The sequence below is a fragment of the Haliaeetus albicilla genome, chromosome 23 (assembly GCF_947461875.1).
Source record: "Haliaeetus albicilla chromosome 23, bHalAlb1.1, whole genome shotgun sequence".
In the NCBI taxonomy this organism is placed as follows: domain Eukaryota; kingdom Metazoa; phylum Chordata; class Aves; order Accipitriformes; family Accipitridae; genus Haliaeetus; species Haliaeetus albicilla.
This window is the reverse complement of record NC_091505.1, coordinates 23,244,170-23,263,649: the sequence shown is the minus strand read 5'-3', so window position 1 is coordinate 23,263,649 and position 19,480 is coordinate 23,244,170. Positions and strand designations below refer to the sequence as shown.

Here is a 19,480-nt window from a genome sequence, read left to right as displayed (position 1 = left end):
TGATGCTACAGAGAGAGAAAATTAACTGCTCTAGACTAATACAGGTAAAACTAGGTTTCAACCCCTGGATAATACAGTATTTCTTCAGTTTCACAACAGTATTTTTAATTTTATACTTGTCTATGTTGAGAGATGATCCAATAGTTTATACAGGCAATGAACATTAGGTTTCTTTTTTCCCCTCTTTTCAGATGAGTTCTGTGTGAATTACTGTAACCGGCTGCGTTTTTTCTATCACAGATTAACTTGTTAACTTTTTGTGTGTCTACAACGAAAATTTATGAATGGAAAACTTCACTGTGTGTTGCTCACTGGGCATATACCTCATGGTACATTGCACAGACGTGTAAGTTGTAAGTTGCACTGCAACATTAAAAAAGGAACATATTGCTCTTTTTTCAAAGATATTAACTTATTTAAGAGATATAGTCTGTACATTATTAAAAAGAACATTTATTCTTCCTAAATTCAAACAAAGCTTTTGTTTTGGGGGAAAAAAAAAAAAGTCGTAAACTTCAGTTGTAAATTTGGACTTCAATAAACGAATTACCTGCACTTAAATTTTGCCTGCGTTCTCTAATCCCCGTAACTACGAAGCGCGGCGAGTGCCGGCCGCCGATCTCCCCCGGCCGAAGCGGAGGCAGCTCGCGGGGGATTCTCCCTCCGCTCCACCTTTTAAAATGGCGACACTTGGGATTTGCGCTTTTCTGACTGAAAACAGAACGGGTACTCCGGTATTCTGGAGGAGGTGTCGGGGGGGGACGACGGCGGCGGGACGGCGTTCCCTGGGAGCTAAAAGGAAGACAGATAAACGGAGAACCAGACGCGAGCTCGCCGCAGGACCGAGGACTCCGCCGCTGACCCGGGCTGTCCCTGCCCCTCGACCGGGCCCCGTCGGCCGCCGCCTCCCCCGGCGCCTCCGCCCTGAGGGCCCCGCCGGGCCCGCCCCCCGCGCCGGCCGCTCGTCCCTTCCCTCTCGCCGTCGGCGCGGGGCGGTCGCTAACATGGCGGCGAAGGTGAGTGAGTGCCGCCTTGCGTGAGGGAGGGCGGTGCCGCGGCGGCTCCCTCGGCTTTGGGTTTCCCCCTCCCGCTCACAGCCACCCACGGTCTCGGGGGGGGGGGGGGGGAAGCCGGGGGACGCCCCGTGGGGTCTCTCGCGGCTCCGCCAGCCCCCGCGGGAGCTCCCAGAAGAGCGCGGCCCGCCCGGCAGGCTCGCGTCCTGTCAGAGCCGGACTGCCGGGCCGGCAGCTCCGCGCCTCGCCGGGCACCCCGCCGGCTGAGGAGAGGGAAGGAGCCCCTTCTGCCGGCGGGTCACACGCGGAGCTGGCCGGTCGGGGGGTCGGGAGGAGGGCTGGGAGTGCGCGGGGTCCGCAGGGCGGGAGGCGGGTGGGCCCACCGGGCTGTTCGGGGTGGTGTTGCCCCGGCCCGCGCTGGTGGTCGCCCCGCACGGCCCTTCCCCGGGGCTGAACTCGGTGTTGGCTCCGCAACTGCTCTACTCCGGCGTGGGGGGGGATTGACTAGATGGTGGTAGTTCCTCGGAGCGGGGACATCCCTTCAGCCTGTAACCGAGGGCTCAGATGAAGGGGGAGTAGGAAAGTAAGACGTCTCAGAACTGCTTTCTCCGTTGCAGAACTTGAGGTAGAAAGGGCTGGTCCAAGACGGTGGTTAAGTCGTACAGCAGGGAATAAAAGAAGTATTTCTCTTCTGGTTGTTCTCCATCTGATTACAGCTTCTGAAACGCCTTCTGCTCCTTACTTGGGAGATGAGATAGGAAGATACTCGTTCGGTAGTAGCATTGTGAAGTGTGGTGGTGTTATGCATCAGTAAAACAAGGGTGTTAAAATAATGCTCTTCGAGACCAACGGGGTCATAAGTATCAAAAATATCTTTAATTGTAGAGGTACTACGGTGTCTTTAAACAGGGAAGAAAAGTGTGCCTGTAAAGAGTTAGGCTTTCTCTCAAATACTTAGGTTTTCCAGTCTTTGTAGTCAAATCAATGAATAGGTTGCTCTCACATGAATCTTCATTTAAAATATGTACATATCTGCAAAGAAAAAGATGATGCAAATGAGGACAGCCAAAGGAATGAAAATGGATCATTTTACCTTAGTTATGAGACAAGTACCTGAAAAAAGAAACCTTATTTGGCTTCACTGTATGCCTAGCTGATCGTGAAGTAGCATATAGTTTAGTACATAAATTCGAGTAATTCAGTACCTCTAGTGAAGTGACAGAAGTTTGTGCGAGTTTTATTCTTCTTAAGTTTTCACTCTCTGTGGGTTACCGTCTGGCAGACAAAGATGAAAAACAAATCTGTGGGGTGTCAGTAAGTTGAGGTGAAGTGGAAGGATGCTCTGTTCCACTTGTGTGCTGTTTTTTTGTAGTTGTCACTAGAGATTTATAAAGAAATACATATCCAAATTAAAGTACTGGATTTGGCCTAGAAACTTCTGACAATTGTCACATCTCATGTAACTTCTGGGAAAAATAAAAGAATCTGAGACGGTTTTCTGTTCTACCTCAAGACATGTAAGTGGTAGCAGGAAACCATAAATCCATGCCTCTTATTCCTTGAGGAACAGCTCTCCACTGAAAATATGACATGTAGTAGCTGCTAAAATTTTAATCTTATTTTAATCTGGCTAGTAGATTCTGATTTTGTGGTAGAGAAGGCATGGCATATATATATATAAACACACATACATGCATCAGTTTTTTGCATATAGCCTACTCCTTTGATTACCTGTTTTTGCTTTGAGGCTTGTTCCTGCCTTCAAGGCAAGTTTCCTTATTTGTGCTCCAATTCTTGAAGCAAGTATACAGAATTTACAGAGTTTCAGTTAGAAACAATACTTAATGTCTTGGAGATTAGCATAAATTAAATATATGGTTTTATTATGCTTTAGTTTGTATTCTGCATCTTTTGAGTTGAAGATAGTGAATTCTTCTTAGTGATGTAGCTTTTTAATTTTTTTTTTAGAATCTGTATTTTTGATCTTTGATAAGATTCTAACACTTTGAAGTAGATTGTTTGAAATGCAAAGACTTAAAGCCAAAATTATCTGGGTACATTTGACAGTTTTATATTTTGATTAGTTTTACTCTAGCTCTACTAATAAAAGGCATAGCTGTAACAATTTTCTGCTAGAGAGCATATAATACATTTCTTCAGCAAATAATTGCTGTTCAGTCTTCCCATCAAAAATAATGCCGTGTCTGTTAGTCCGCACTATTTACTGCTTTGAAATAAACAGGGTGCTTTTTATGCCTGTGAGAAGAACCAGTGTATGGGTGGTACATATTGCAGCATGATGCCAGTGTCAGTAGCATGGCACTGGTATTAGTGGAAATCTTCTTTTACCATTGACCTCCACTCCCTGTCCAGAGCATTGCGGCTGATAATTTCTAATAGCTGTAATTCTGGTGATGTTTAGATCTATGTTCATATTGAATTTTTCTCCAGAATATGTCATCTGGGCTCATGGCTTTATGGCTGCTGGTATTTACGTCTGTTGCCATTAGGGACTGAGTGATTTTCTTTTGTTAGTTTCATAGGGCTTAGGTCAGAGCATTAATTCAGATAAAAACAGAACTAGTAGTAAAATGCAGAGCAGCTGTTGAACTATTTCAATTAAAAAAAAAAAAGTAAAATATTTCCTGAATTCATTAAAGAACATTTTTGGTTTTGAATCAGTTACTGACTGATGTTCTGGAGTCATTCTACTGGTTGACCATGCAGTTCTGGCATTTTTTACAGCTCAAGCTTGTTGCAGATGTTTTTCTCTGTACTTCTTTCCTAGTCTTTGATATAATTACATGATCCTGCCATTTCTTAGTTCTCAATAACTTCTTTTAGAAGACTTCATAGGTAAAATATCTTTTAATTTCTTTAACTAAACAGTGGATGATTTTCCTTGTTTTAATACGTAATATCCCTTGAAATAATTTTAATAAAATAATTTTAATAATAAGAAACAACTTAGCTAATTGAGGTATTTTTAATATACCTAGTCATTAGATAAAGGAAGAGGATAGGCAACTCAGTGTAGTGAAGTCTCTTTTTATGTAGTCAAGGTGATGTTGCTGTTCCTTCACCCCAGTTCTTTGTGATTTCAGTGGAAAAGAGTGAAACCTTCTTGGAATAATTGTGCCAGCATAAATGTTAGATAGTACAGCTGTTCACTTGGATTTTTAAATATTTATGCATTTGTCTTCAGGCATCCAAAAGTAAAGCAATTACTGTCAGTCAGGAATTGGACCACTTTCATTGTTCCTGGTATAGCTTTCTCTTTTACATTTAGCACAATGTACTCTGTTGTGACTCTTTAAAATGAATTAATCAAATTTGTTAAGTGAACAATATAACGTTTTCATGCTTTCTCGCTTCTCCCTTTTAAATTTTATTTTCCTTCTGGTATCTACTGAAAATTGGTATCTTGTCGTGGTAGCATCTTGTGCTGAAATAAGCCATCTGAATTACAATACGTTTTAAACAGTTTTCTTTAATAATTCTTCAAAAATACAGACTTTTTTTGAGGACGGATGTCCCTTTGTAGATAATCTCCTGTAGCTCAGACTGTGGCATTTTGCTCTAAGCAATGCTATCAGAAAGACAGTTACTGTGTTAATTGGTTCATATTTTGATTAGTGCCATCCTCTCTCACCTATTTTCTGTGCCCTGGGGCTGTTCAGTGCTAGGAGAGCTGCTCTCCTGTGCTGGGCACAGCTGAGACAACAGAGCCTCTTGGTGACTTTTTCTGCTGAGGTGGTCATGTTAGGCACTGAAAGGCCAAATGGCAAGTGGTCCTCCGTATAGCAGTTGTAACCTAAGTTGTACTAAGTGTGTTAGATCATTGATGTTTAACGTTAAATAACATTATATGTTAAACCTTTTGTCAACATGTGACTAACGGAACTTTTTCACAATGCTGGTCAACGCACATGATATCTGCGTGGCTGTATTTTCACATCTGTAGAACTTTTCTCTCTAGGTTGCTGGAAGTGGTACCACCTTCCATCTTCCTTCTGACCGTGTCTGCGCTTGCCAGCATAGCTAGGTCAACATGGGGAAAACATGGTTCTTTAGTAACACAATTTTTGGTATCTCCCCCTCTGCCCCGCTCCAAATCCAGACGTGGTGTTGGCTTAACTTGCAAGGTGTCTGCTCCCGCACCTGTGTGCGTGTAAACCCTCCCTCCGTCCCCAGGTGAGGAAATGGGCGACAGCTATCCCAAGTTCTTGCCTTTGAGTCACTGCCCTGCCTGTCAGCCTCTGTGGGAAAAGGAGCTCGCTCAGCCTCTGCTTTTGTGCTGTCCTCGTCTCCCCTGGCTGGGACTCCCGATGCAGCAAGTTCCTCGGAGTTGTATCCCCAGCTTTCATCTAGTGGCCATGTCTAGCAGTTCTGTATCAGTGCCCCCCGGGCCTCTTATACTTCGTCTGCAAAGGTAAAGTAGTTTGGGGTGTCACTGTTGTAAATTAAGAGAATGGTACATGCCGGTCAGCATGGTTGCGTTTACAGTGATGGCTTTGCCAGCTGAGGGTTGCCAGCCTAGCTGTGCTGGAGTCGCGCGTTTTTTTGACGCTTCCAGCTGACATAGCTGTGTTACAAAAATGTCGTCATGTCAACCTGGCCTGAAGAGAAAAAGAGGTGGGGTTCTGTTTCTTGAAGCAAAATGAGCTCAGTCCTACACATTTTCCTACTGTTTCTATATTGAAGAAAAGCATGAAATAAATAGTAGCCACTAGCAGACTTTTAGGACGGTGCTGTAATTATGCTGACAGGAAGGTTTTATGCTCCAAGAAGAGGGAAGGGGCACATTGGCTGTATGTTAAGAGCAGGAAAACTATATATTAATAGACCGTTACTGTAGAGAAACCTTAAGTAACCCTTCCTCCCCTTAGCCCCCCATGCGAAAAAATGCAAGTGAAGAATCATTTTTAGCTTTATCCTACGGCTTTCAGCTCTGGCATTGTCTGCTTGCCCCTTCTTTTGTAACAGTCCTCTCTCTCATCATAGCAGTGTCCTCCTTTGTTCTCCTACGGCTTTGTGTTTCATTGTGATTGTATGATCTGAAAGTTTTGATATGATGATAGCATGGTTTAGAAGTGATGGTGTTTTGCTGTCTTGAGTAGTTTAATCTGCATGTGATTGATGTCTGATGAACCTGAGCTAATTCAGGGTGGTGCCTTTGCCTTTATTCATGTTTATTTTGTTTTCACTATTATAACTAAACGCTGTGGAGCAAATCCTGCTCTTTTGACAGGGTATTTCCAATTGAAAGCTGAGGTAACAATGAGGATATAGTGGAGTTTTATACTAGGGATTTAAGGTATTTCCCCAAATCAAGTTGTTTTTTCCCTGCTTTTCTATTTTTCTGGCACTCTACCACCATCATCTCTATGCAGATCCTGGGAACATTTTTCATACTTTAAAAATAAGTTTCAAAAATGTTTCAGGTGAAGAACATAACAGAAAAGTCTTTATTGATATAGAAGAAACCATAATCTACCAAAGTTGCAGATGCTTTAACATGTTGTGGCAAGTTTTTTTAATATATGGCATGCCAGCATGCTTAATGCCACTTCTGACTGGAGTCTTAAAGCAGTAATTTACAGAAGTTCACGTATTTGAGTTTAAACTTTGTGTCATATACGATGTTTTCTTTCCAAACTAATGTTCTAAGTAGACATCAAGCTATCATGACTAAACCTGTATTCCTGTAATTTACTTTGTAACATATGTGATTCAAAAGGTTAAGCAGGTGATTCTTAATTCCAGTTATTGCTATGTATTTTCATTTATTGTTGACATGCAGTTATTCCAAACAGACAGTAGTTGAACCATTCTATGAATTGGACAGGAGATGGTGTTTTTCTGATGTCATGTTAGTCATAAATGTAAATAAAATAGAGGTGCTTTTTGCTGAAATAAGAGAGTCATTCATTGACTTGGACTACCTGTATGTTGAATAGATTAGAACTTAAATTTACCTTAAGGGATGATGGAAGCATCAATATGGCTTTGGACACAAAATTCTTCCTGATATTTTAGTCATAACCGCCGGTGGTGGTGATCTCTAGCTTTTTCTTTACCATTGTAATTTGAGAAAACCTTTGTCTAAGACAGAAGAGGTTTCTGAAAAGTATACTATTTTAAAAAGTTTTTAGAAGTGACATGTTTAATTCCATATTTGATCAAGCATAACACAAGAGTAAAATCCAGATTTTACTGGAGTGAATTTTTTATTTCTGCATTAAGACTCCCTTTTTTCATCTGTCTGGCTCAGGTGGCAAAGCTGGCAGCTGTTTCTTCTGGTCTGCCATTTGCATGTATTACTGTATATGCAGCAACAGAAAAGGAATCAAAAGGTCAGCTGGTGAAGCCAAATCAGGTAAGAATCTTACTGTTTGTCAGTCTTCAAAATAATACTAGAAGAATCTGCAGAATACCATCTCTTTCCATTGAATTTTCAATTATATTACCCAGTAGATAAAATACATAGCTAAGTAATATGTGATAATAAAAATTACCTCCTAAATAACTGACCACTATAGCACAAATAAAACATGAAGTATTACAATAGTTAGTAAAGTTTTATCTCATTTTCATAAATACATTATGTCCAGACCAAAGCCAGAAAAGGTAAAGAGTATAGTACTTATAATAATAGTCTTTTTCTATTGTACAATTTCTAGTAATACATTTGTGCATCTTCCAACTATTCTTGCTCATGCTTTTTCAGAATACAAGATATTTTTATCATACTCAGTAATTCTACTTCTTAGAACCTATATGATACTTTCAGTTTTCATTTCTAAAGAATTAACCTGTAGTCACACTTGTGTAAAGTAATTTTGTTAATATAAAAGAACGTAATTCAGTACAGAGGTTTTATTTGCTGTAATGGGAACACTAAGGATTTGCAGTCTTGAAAAACACTATTCAGTGTAAATACTAATCAGTATACAAAACTATCTCCCCACAGTACAGTTATGCTTTTCTTTCCAGCTTCCAATTTACTGTCCACCACCTCTGAAATCAAAATACATTGAAGAACAGCCTGGTCACTTGCAGAAGCAATTTTCTTCAGTAAGACAGGCAACCGGCCGCTATATTGGATGGTGCAAGGTAAGAAATACCTGCATCCAAAGTTTCCTGCAATTCCTGACAGCACTAGACAAAAACATTTTAAAACCAGCATGCTTCACCCTGGAGTTGTTTTTTTGCAGTTCCTTCTATTAGCAGACACCTATAATTTAAGATGCAAAAATGTACCCTTTTTTCATTTTTCTCTGCTGTGCTTGTAACGGGGAACCTGTGCATTCTCCCTGTTTTCCCATATCAAAAGGCAGTGAGATCAAAGAGGTCCATTTCAGTCAATGCTGAACTGGATCTAGGCCAACCCACAATGTCAGGTTCAGAAGTATCTCTTGGTTAACTTCTACAGCAAGAGTTACGTAGGTAAATTCTTGCTAGCAGAACTTGACAGCATTTAGGAGTCTGAAATTCCAGGTACGGTTCACGGAGAGAGCAGGCTGCTTCCAAAGGGCAGGTTAAAAGACCTGATGTAGGTAGTTTAGGAAAGACAAACTGAGTGCATCCAATGTAACTGTTAAAGCAGGCTGTTACTAACTAGTCATCAAAAATACCTTGCAACTCTGTTACTGAATACTCTAAGCATAGAAGAAAACCCGATGCCTGTCACCATTCTCTTTAACTGCTGGTAAAGGACAACTTTTTACTCTCATTGTTGTTAGTATAAGGCATTTTATGCTTGTACTTTTCTCTTACAAACAAAATAGACCCTATTATTTGAAAAAGGCAAGGAAATAAAAATATCTTCCTGTATTTTCTGTAAATTTTGATTCCATTGGTCTGAAAATTTTGTCAGTGACTGCGTAACTGAAATAATTGAGTTATAAATCTGTATCAAACTTTTCCATGCCCTTAATCAAGTGAGTGTTTCGGAGATTGACTAGCAGTGACCTCTGGTGGTACAAATTCTGTGTTACTGCAAACAAATGATTTCGGTGACATAACTCAAGATGACATTCTTTTTCATTACTCTCCTAAAGAATGTGTATTTACTCAGTTTGCTTAGCTATCTGAGGACAATGATACCAATAATAGGCTAGTAGATTTTTTTCTGGATGAAGAAAAAACTTGTGATTAAATAAATTGACCGATTTGAGGGGAGTAAAGCAAACTAGTTGAGCACACATCTTAAGCCAAATCAGTATTGCTTATCTTTAGCGAAACTGAGCACCATTTTTACAAATTAAAAGACAAAGTCAGTTTTACTGGGTAAGTCTCTCTAGGGAAGAGGAGATAGTATTTTATAGTTGAATTTTCTTCTGTTACACAGTTGGCATCCAGATGTTTTGCTACCCTGCAGTTTGGTTCCTGAGATGTCAATTCTGGAAGTGATCTTACTATATTAAAAAGATTTTTTAAAATTAAATATGGATGGAAATTTTGAAAATATAAATATAGTAGTCAAAAAGGGGATGGATCTTAGCACAGCCTCTGTAGAAGTTCACTGATCTAGTTTGTGTGGTTTTAAAGTTACATAATACTTCCTTGTCTGACTGTGCTGAGCCTTATGTATCAACCAAGTAGTTTTGTACTGAAAACATCTACTTTTGCAAACATATGACATTTATTTTGCTGAGGTTTTTTTGTTTTGTTTTTTGTAGGATGCTTTTGTCTTTGTTAAAAATGGAATAATGGATTCAATTCAATTTGGAAAAGGTAGGCGAGTCAAGTGTTTCTGAATTGAGCATTTTCTGTTGTTTCTCCTTGCAACTTAGAAAGGTGGTTGAAACAGCAAATTCTAGTTAGAGGGGGGAGGGGTGGAAGGGGAGTGCACTGGAATACTTTCCACAAGTGTGGGGGGAAAAAAAACCTGGGACCGCTGGTAATTCACTGTGGAGTTTCATTTCCATTCTCAAATGAGAGAAATGGCCAATTAAGTAGTATTTCTCATTCCTTTGATTTTAGCTTTGTTCTTAAAATCATAGTATCACAAAATCACTGAAGTTGGAATCTCTATAGATCCACAGATTGTCTAGTCCAGTCACCTGCTTAAAGCAGGTCCAAGGCAGGTTGCGTAGGTCTCTGTCCAGTCAGGTCTTGAACATCTCCAGGGATGGAAATTCCACAACCTGTCTTAATTATAAAAATGGCTTCTTAATTCTAGCACAAGTTACAAGCAGGATTTGCATTCAAGCTCAGTATCAGAAACTATATCTAGAAGTTATTTTCCTTAAAAATAGTATATTGGGAGATACCAAAATATGCATTGTCTCATTTAATCTATATTAACTCACAGTAAAATCAAAAGTTAAAACTATGCTTTCCTTTTCCTTTATTAAGGACTAATATTTTACAAAACATAAAAAAGTACCTAAGGAGAAAAATTTTTAGCTTTGCTGCTGTGCTTTGAGGACCGTGATTCTCATTCTGTCTAACACAGGCTGCAGAGTGTACACCTGGAAAATAAGGCATCTTCATTCATTAACAAAACAATCCAGTCTTGGACTGTTTTGAGTTTTGGATATTTGTAATATTACTTTCATCTTTATTTTTCAAGTGGGAAATAAAATAAAAGGATTAATTCTGAATTGCTATGCTTCTGTTTTTTTCTTCCTCTTTTTTTTTTTAATTCTAAGATGCTTATGTTTACCTGAAGAATCCACCACCAGAATTTCTTCCCAAAGTTGGTGTAATTACAATATCAGGCTTAGCTGGCGTAGTGCTGGCAAGAAAAGGTAGGGGTTTTTTTCCTTATTTTCATTACTGATGTGTTGAATATGTAGCATGTAGTAATTTTAGTGGTCAAAAGATTTTTCTGAAACATAGCCAAAAACCTATGCAACCAATATTAAAAAAAAAAAAAGTTCTTGCCTGATAAATTGAAGGGACATTAATAAATATTTCTTTTAGAAGCTGGCTAAGACCTAATAGAGCAGGATTATATAGTCATTTTTAATGGTGGAATCAACAGAAGTTCAAAGGAGGACACTTGTTTTGAGTTTGTTCATTATCGGTTTTCAAAAACAGTGTGCGTATGGGAGGAAACTGGAGACAAATTGACAGGTAAGGTTACTGAATATAGCAAAACCTAAGGGAATTTAGAGGAAAGAAGCTAAAGAATGTTGGCATTTGGCTAACAGGTACGAAAGAATACACATTAAAAGGCATGGTTTCGGCAGCTTTGAAGCCAAAACGGTAATTTAATAGATACAGCTGCCTCTCCTTTCCAGATAAATATTAGAGGGATAATACTTCACTTGCTAGAAAATATTGTACAGAAAATGTTTATCTATAACACTTGAGTGTGTGTCTATCTGAATATTTCACAAAGCAAATGAGTGAATCAAAATATTGGCAGATTTATAATAAAAACATTCTTATATCCCTGTTACTTTTGGTGGACAGATTTTTAAAAAAAAAAAAAAAGTCTTGGGCTTGAGAATCTGTCATCAGGGCTCCTTGTCAACAAACAGGAACCTGAGCCTGGCCCAGCCATTCTCGCGTTTGAACAAAGAGGCCCCAGTTTCCTGGCTCCTGGCGGCTCCAAATTCTGCCGTCTCTGTCCTCAAGAGAGTACACATGGAGCTAGTAAAGAACCACAGCAGCTCCTAAGTGACACAGATGTTCTTCTTATTTTTCACAGTACTGGAAAATCTAATTTGGGATTATTTCTCATTCAAGGAACCAATATTCAGAATATCAGTATCTCCTGCAAACGTGACTGCACTGAAGTGTAATCACACTGTGTATTTTTTCCTCCAGCCATTATGGGGATAAGTTTGATGTAAACAATGGTTAGGTGTTAAACAATTGCTTTTAATTGATACAACTGCTTAGCCTTACATTTTGTTAGTGTCTAATTATTTGAAATATTTGGCTTTATACAGATTCTAGATTTAAGAAAATTGCTTATCCATTGGGACTTACTACTTTAGGAATTTCTGTTTGTTACCCAGCTCAATCAGTGGTAATCGCTAAGGTAAGTTTACTTGTCTATTAATATTAACAATGAATTTAGTCATAGCATTCCCATTTCACTTGAATTAAGTGTCATGGGACTGGGAGTCAGAATTCACATGCATCTTCATTAAAACATATAATCCATCACAGGTGTTAATTGCATAACTATAAAAAAAATGAATAAACTGACTGAATTTAAAAATGCAGTTGTGTAGCCTTTCAAATTTTAATCCTCATTTCTCAAATAAACGAAGATCATTGCTGAAATAAAAGTAAATAAAAAATAAAGCTTTGCTGAACTTGATAGATGGGCAGTTTGAGATACTGTACGACTGCATCTCTTGTTAGAATTCCTTGTTTTCCAGTTACTGTCATCTTGCAGTTATCTACCTGATTAGAATTTGTCTTAGTTGTTTATGTAGAAAAGGAGAGCTATACTTAATATTTTGTGTGCAAGAACTGTTTACACGCAGTACTTTTCTACACAAAAAGTGAATTGAAAAGCAGGATATATAGTCTATATATCTGTTCTGGTTTCAGCTGGGATAGAGTTAATGGTCTTCCTAGTAGCTGGTAGAGTGCTATGTTTTGACTACGGTATGAGAAGAATGTTGATAACACTGATGTTTTCAGTTGTTGCTGAGGAGTGTTTAGACTAAGTCCAGGACTTTTCAGCTTCTCATGCCCAGCCAGCGAGAAGGCTGGAGGGGCACAAGGAGTTGGGAGGGGACACAGCCAGGGCAGCTGACCCACACTGGCCAAAGGGCTATTCCATGCCATGTGACGTCATGCCCAGTGTATAAACTGGGGGGAGTTGGCCTTAGGGGGATTGCTGCTCGGGAACTAACTGGGCATTGGTCAGTGGGTGGTGAGCAATTGCATTGTGCATCACTTGTTTTGTATGTTCCAATTCTTTTATTACTACTACTGTCATTTTATTATTGTTATTATTATCATTATTAGTTTCTTCCTTTCTGTTCTATTAAACCATTCTTATCTCAACCCACGAGTTTCACTTTTTTCCGCAGTTCTCTCCCCCATCCCACTGGGTGGGGGGGAAGTGGGTGAGCGGCTGCGTGGTGCTTAGTTGCTGGCTGGCGTTAAACTATGACAATATCTCTTCCTTCTCTATAGTTTTCCAGTGTTTCCCTGTTTAGAAGAGCACATACTGCTTCATAAGAATTCTTTGTAGTTCCCTGACGAACTTTGTATTATAGTTTCAAAACTGCCCTTCTGTGTTAATCTGATGAGACAGGAAAATTAGTTTAGTCGTGTTTTGTTCTAGGACTTACCAATCTTTAAGTTAAATGATCAGGTTTAAGTTTTGACAGAAAAATTTGTGGGACATTACCCTGAAATTTGATTGAAAAAATTACTATTTAAGCTCTAACTTTCCATCATGGTGAATCAGTTGCTATTGTTATTAATTTTAGTGAAGTGGTTTTGTTTGGTATTTTTATACTTCCAGAGTACTTAGGAAGATATCACAAAGACCTATACTGAGGTTAAAATCTTTGGGCAATCTCATATTGCTAAACTGATATGTTGGTTTTTTTTCTTATAGGCAAATCAGTGAGGATTACTGTTTCTCAAGAGGCAGTGGAATTTCTTGGCTTATTGTCATAAAACTTAAATGTGAGGGTTGGAAGATGGAGAAATTAATAGGAATGCTACACTGTACATTATGACCTATCTCAGGAAGCTAAATCCTTGTTTCCTATCTACTTACATTCTGTATCACCTTTTGCACAGTTTTTTGTAGTTGCAACTCTGAAGTATTCTGTTTCTGCAGAGCATTTGTAAAGGTACTCCATAGTTACTGCAGTATTATAAAATTACTTTTCAAAAATAGACTGAAGGATTTGGCCATTTGTAAAGCAAAGCACTGCTCACTAACATGGGCCAGGTCATCTTTTGGGGCTTTTTCCTTTTGTGTTACTGTCTTTGATCATTTCCAACATAGTGAGACAAGTTTAGATCCTTTAAAGCTGCTGCTCCAGTCTGTTGTGCTAACACTGCCAAAACACTGTTTGCTGATCAGGTTTTGATTTCATTTTGAGTAGGTGGATGTAGCATGTGAATGCTACCTGTGGATTTCTAATACCTATTTAAACATTATCTAGGATTCGTTTGATGTAAGAGAAACATGCACTAGATCTTGAAAAGTAGATGATTAAAATGTCTTAGCATGGGGTCAAGCATGTTCTCATGCAAATAAGATGCATTTCATTTGAATAGTCTGTGTATCTTAGTATTTTTAAAGCTGTTGTTAAATTATGTTTTTTCTAAAAAAATAGGTAACAGGGAAAAAGTTATTTTCTGCAAGCCATCAAATCTATGAAGCTGTGCGATCACTATGGGCAAAAAATGAAGATGGCACGAAGGTAGGCTTTCTGAAGTAATGACTGTAACTCATAAATTCAAAGGGAGAAAAAAGGAAATTAGAAGGCCAAGTACTATTCTGCTGATACTGTTTAAGATTACTAATTGCGCTAAGTGAGGCACAAAACCCCCCTCTGATATTTTTGTAACTTCAGTGTTTAATTTATGTCTTATTTGTTATGCATTTCAGACCAGTAGATCGTGCGATCCCCTATGTAGTCCCACAATACATGCAAGATGCACAAGAGAAGACTGACTTTCTCTTATAGTTCATTTTTGATCTTGACAAAAATAATCCATTCTGATTCAAGCTTGGGTCCTAAGCAGACCACTGTATTTAAGATAAAGACACACAGAATGACAGTGGGTGTGACTAGCCTAGTCTTAAACAGATCAGTGAAAGAAATTCCACAACCCTTCCAGGTAGTCTGTTTTAATTACCCTGTGATATAGATTGTCCTTGTCTGATTTTTTTTTTTTAACTTGTCCTGCCCTCATTGCAGCCATAGTGAATACATGGTCAGTAACCTCTTCATATTGACCTATTACGTATGGAAAATTTATCATGGTTTTTGACATTATCTTCTCCCTAGTATAATCTTTTCTTATAGAGCAGGCTTTCCAACTCCTACGTAATTCTTGTTCTCCTCTGAGCTTTCTGTAGTTTCTCTCTCTCCTTTCTCTGTTTTTAGGGTTTTTTGTGTGTGGCTTGTGTTGTTTGGTTTTTTTAAGTGGTCAAAATAGAACATAGTAAACCAGCTGAGGCCTTGCCAGCCCTAAGTAAAGAGGAATATTAACAGCCTGTAAATTCCATATGGAATTTGGGCTAGTACATCCCAGAGTTAAGCCTGGTTTCTCTGCAACCTGAAGGGGTTTTTTCTCCAGTGGAAATTATAAACCCCTGACAAAAGTAGTACTTCCCTGAGTAAAATTTCAGCTTTGCACAGTGATTGTGGGGTTGGTTTTTTTTTTTCCTCTTTTCAAAAGAAGATTAAAGTTTCCCAGTTATATTAACATTTAGAAGTATTTTGCTTTGAATTTATGGTGTTCATTTGTATGCAGTCCTCATCTTTTATTTCCACTGAGGAGCACAAATGGAATTCTGAGTTTTGAAAATGAGGTTCAGATAAATGTCATTAAACTGATAGTGAAACAAGAACTGATGTGGTAAAGATGGTTTCTGTTAACTTTATTTTTTTCTCTGGGTGAAGCCTGTTACCAAACCAATATACTATTTTTCATTACTAGGGTGTTACCATGATTTATCTTTCCATCTTCTGTTAACTGAGGGTAGTAAGTGTTCTGTAAAAATGAAATACTATTTCAGTCTGAAAATGCAGTGACTTCCTTGTGAAGTACTTTGAGGGTCTCAGGTAAAAGCACAGTATCACTTAAGTATATACTTGTGACAAAATAAATTTCCTTACATGTGAATTTGAAGTTATTATATCTGAACTGTGGGGTTCTTTGATGCATTTTATTTTTTCCAGCTGTGTCCCTTGAGTGCAGCTGACTTTAACACTATGAGTTGAATATCATTACATGATGTCATATCTGAAAATAATTTCATAAAAGATAAGCTTTCAGACTTGAAAGGTTTATTTTGCAATAATGTATTAAGCATATACCCATGTGCATTTTTTTATTAATGTTTGGTTCACAGCTGCAGCAAGAGTCAAAATCAGTTACACAAGAAGATAAGAAAAAGAAAGAAATTTCTAGTACAAAACCTGAGTCTGCTATTGAGTCAAGATCATTTAACAGAACAGAATCTTCTCCAGTAGAGTCTTGGAGTAATACAGATCCAGTGCCTTCATCAGGTGAATTAAACATTTCAAGTGTAATCTCAGGGCAACTTGCAAATCCAATTACTTGACTTAATTTTGGAGTTACCCTTGCTTTAAAATGGAGCAGACTGTCATAGCATATCCTTGAGAATGTATTGTACACACTGTCAGTTAATATATACTTCAGAGCCTTGGGGAGGTGATAATTTTCTCACTGTGGACCCTGTCACAGTATCAGAATTCTTATATATTTGTTGTTCTCTCTCAATAATGTTTTCTTTCATTCCATATGGTGTGGACCATATCCCATATTGTTAGCAATGAGATGATATCATCAAGTACTTCTGTTAAATGCCTACTTTAAATTACCCTTCTGTTGTTGGAATACTATAAGTGTAATTTAAAGGATTACTGCTGGATTTTTGTGAAAACAGCTAATTTGAATTACTGTTCATTTCTCTGTACAGGTTCTTTATCTTCAGATACTGTTAAAAGAAAAATGTGTAATTGACAAATGAAGCACTGGATTTTATTTTGCTGTTTTTTTGCAGTGGTACTCTTCGTGCTTCTTAAGTGGTCGAGCTAGTCGACTAGATCATGTAGCAGCATATTTAACATACAAATATTTTGATAGGCCAATTGCTAAGAGAAGTAGTAGAATTACCTGTTAAATGAGAACTAAATTTGTTTTAAAATATTGTTACCTTTGTAGGGGCAGTTTTCAGATTTTACTCGTCACTTAAACTTGCTTACTTCTTTTTATTGTGTTCTTTACCAGAATTTTTTTTTTTCTGGAAAGCAAGCGGAACATATTTGGATGGGTTTTTAATTATTTGTTTCCTTTATTTTCACTATAATACACATTCACACCTTCCTTTGCTTTGCACCTGTATTTTTTCTAATTTAGTTTGTGTAATGCTTTGATCTGTTTTTACATTCGCTTCAGGCCAGACTGTCTTTAATGGTTTTATATATCTTCTGTCTTTGCTTTCGTGGTTGGAATTGGTTCATGTCCCTAACACAGCCAAAAATATCCATGCCCTAAATTAATCTGTGTTTTCAGAGATGTTTATTTTCACTAGTCCAAAAGGGGCAAAGCTTTCAGGAGAACATAGCACCCTTTGTTAAACCAACTGATGTAGCTCGAAAAGAAGCAGACTAGTAATCAGAGGCACAGTCCTAAAAAACCTGCCTTTATATTCTCTTAGATCCTCTGGAATTAAAGTATCATTAAAGTGTGAGGGCTCAACGTTTTAGTAAACTTAGTTTTGGAAGTCATGAAGTGAAACTATGTAAGAGTGTTTGTCTTAATTTGGATTTCCTACCATCTGGCAGCAGCTTCAGGGAAGATACTGATGCAGTTGGTTTTGGGAGACAGCTGTGCTCCTGGGAGCAGTGGGGGAAGAAGGACTGGAGATTTTTTTTCCACGTCCCAAACTTTCCCTTCCTTTCCATGTGTAGGGCAAAGCATCACTATTTCTTCTCTCACCCTGCTGTGTTCAGGAAGTATTATTATAGAGAGTAGGAGGAAGACCTGCTCTCCATCCACTGCTGTAAGCTAATAATTACAACATGCCTTCATCGTCCTGTATCACTTATACAGTTTGAACTAGAACGTATGTATTTTGATCTTTTGTAAGTGTTTGGTAATACAGTAATTCTCAACACATGTCAGTAAGCTTTTTTTTCTACAGCTCAAATGTGTATTTTTTTTAATTAAACTACTTTAATATCTCCCACAGGAACAGCGAAGAAACCAAAATTTAAGCCTGATCCAAAACTTATGGACCATGGTCAGTCCAGCCCAGAAGATGTGGATATGTACAGTACTAGAAGCTAAGACAAATCTGCTTACAAATCTTTACAAAGTATTACAGATGGGGGCGGGGGGAAGAAGGGAAGGAATAATCCTTACGATACATACTCCATGACGTATAATTTAATCAGGTATTTTCTTATATCCCAGTTTGTATTACTGACTTAGATGATTCTGTTCAGTGAATATTTCGTTTGTCACTACTTGGAAGTAGTGAGAATTCACTTATTGTCAGTGTCAGTGAGACACTGAGAAAGTGAGGATTGTCAGTGTCTTCTCACAATGAGGTTTCTCTGTGCCAAGCTTGTTAATAAATGTCACTTTACAAAGGATATTTGAAAATGTAAAGATATCTCTATACTTCAGCTCAGATGTTCATTGATCTAAAAGAACAATGTGATGGGTGGGGTTGGCAGAGGCTTCTTTGTCTTTTTTCTTTCAGCTTTGGACTGAAGTGCAACTTCTTATTGGTCTGAGTACCTTTAAAAAGTCGGTTGTTAACATGATACAAATAGCGTTATCTTTAATGCTTCTATAAACAAGTCACTTTTTTTTTTCATCACAAAGTCATTTGTTGTTTGCCTCTTTCACAAAAGTGAATGGAAACAACTTGTCCTGCATACTTCTTGTGTCTTTAAATATTATTTAAGTTGGGAAAAAACACACAACTGACCTCTAATACATCCTTTATAGACTATGCATTAGTTTTCATGTACTTCTAATACTTTGAAGAACTGTATGCAAATTGCTTAATCCATGAAACTGATATTGTTTGAATTTATGTAGAATGCATTAGCAACGTTTAGGAAGATGGAAACCTTCTGTAGTTTTGAGGTTTAAAATGTTGACAAGTAATAGGCAAAAGTAATAGGCAGCCAACTTTTCTTTGCAGAAGTTTGTATGCAATACCCATTGATCTTGGTAGGATTTCTGTGAAATTCTGTCTTTTTTTCATAAGAATGAAATCAGAAATTGATTAAGTTTCCTAGGATGAAACTTTCAAACGCTGCTTTTATCATTGTTTGAATCACTATACTTCTGTTCATCCTCCATTTCTCTTCAAAACACTCTTATAATGGTTGGAATAGATCTGGTGGTCTTCGAAGTGCAACTCATTATCAGTACACAGTGATAATCAGCCTGCTGCCTAGAGGTAATCTCATCTGCATCTGCTGTGGCACTTTCCTAGTACACAGACTGCAAAAGGACACTGTGCTGGTAGTTTGTCCTTCAATCTGTTGAATTCAGTTACCTTTCGATTAATGAAAATATGTGCTTTGTTGTAAAGTTGAGGTGGGGAAGCAAGAACAAATTATACAAATAGGTAGTTTGGTTGGAAGACTTAAACCTGAAAAGAAATGCTGCTTCCTATTAATGTATTCTCAGCACGGGGATGTGAAGGGATATTTGCTCCTGTTCTCCAGAAGAAGAGATTCATAACCTGATTCCTTCTTCTAAGGCTGCTGATGCAAAGGCAAATGACTAGTGAAATACAGGCA

General features: G+C 38.1%; 1 protein-coding gene across 1 annotated transcript; it reads left to right on the top strand.

The window, feature by feature from the left end:
- The first annotated feature begins 936 nt into the window (after positions 1 to 936).
- APOOL (apolipoprotein O like) lies at positions 937 to 18,315 on the top strand. Its single transcript, XM_069811545.1, has 9 exons — positions 937 to 1,016; positions 7,288 to 7,392; positions 8,010 to 8,129; positions 9,698 to 9,752; positions 10,673 to 10,771; positions 11,924 to 12,015; positions 14,294 to 14,380; positions 16,042 to 16,198; positions 17,908 to 18,315. Exons 1-9 carry the CDS (start codon positions 1,005 to 1,007, stop codon positions 18,003 to 18,005), a joined length of 825 nt encoding a protein of 274 aa, XP_069667646.1. The 5' UTR covers positions 937 to 1,004; the 3' UTR covers positions 18,006 to 18,315.
- The last annotated feature ends 1,165 nt before the right edge of the window (positions 18,316 to 19,480 follow it).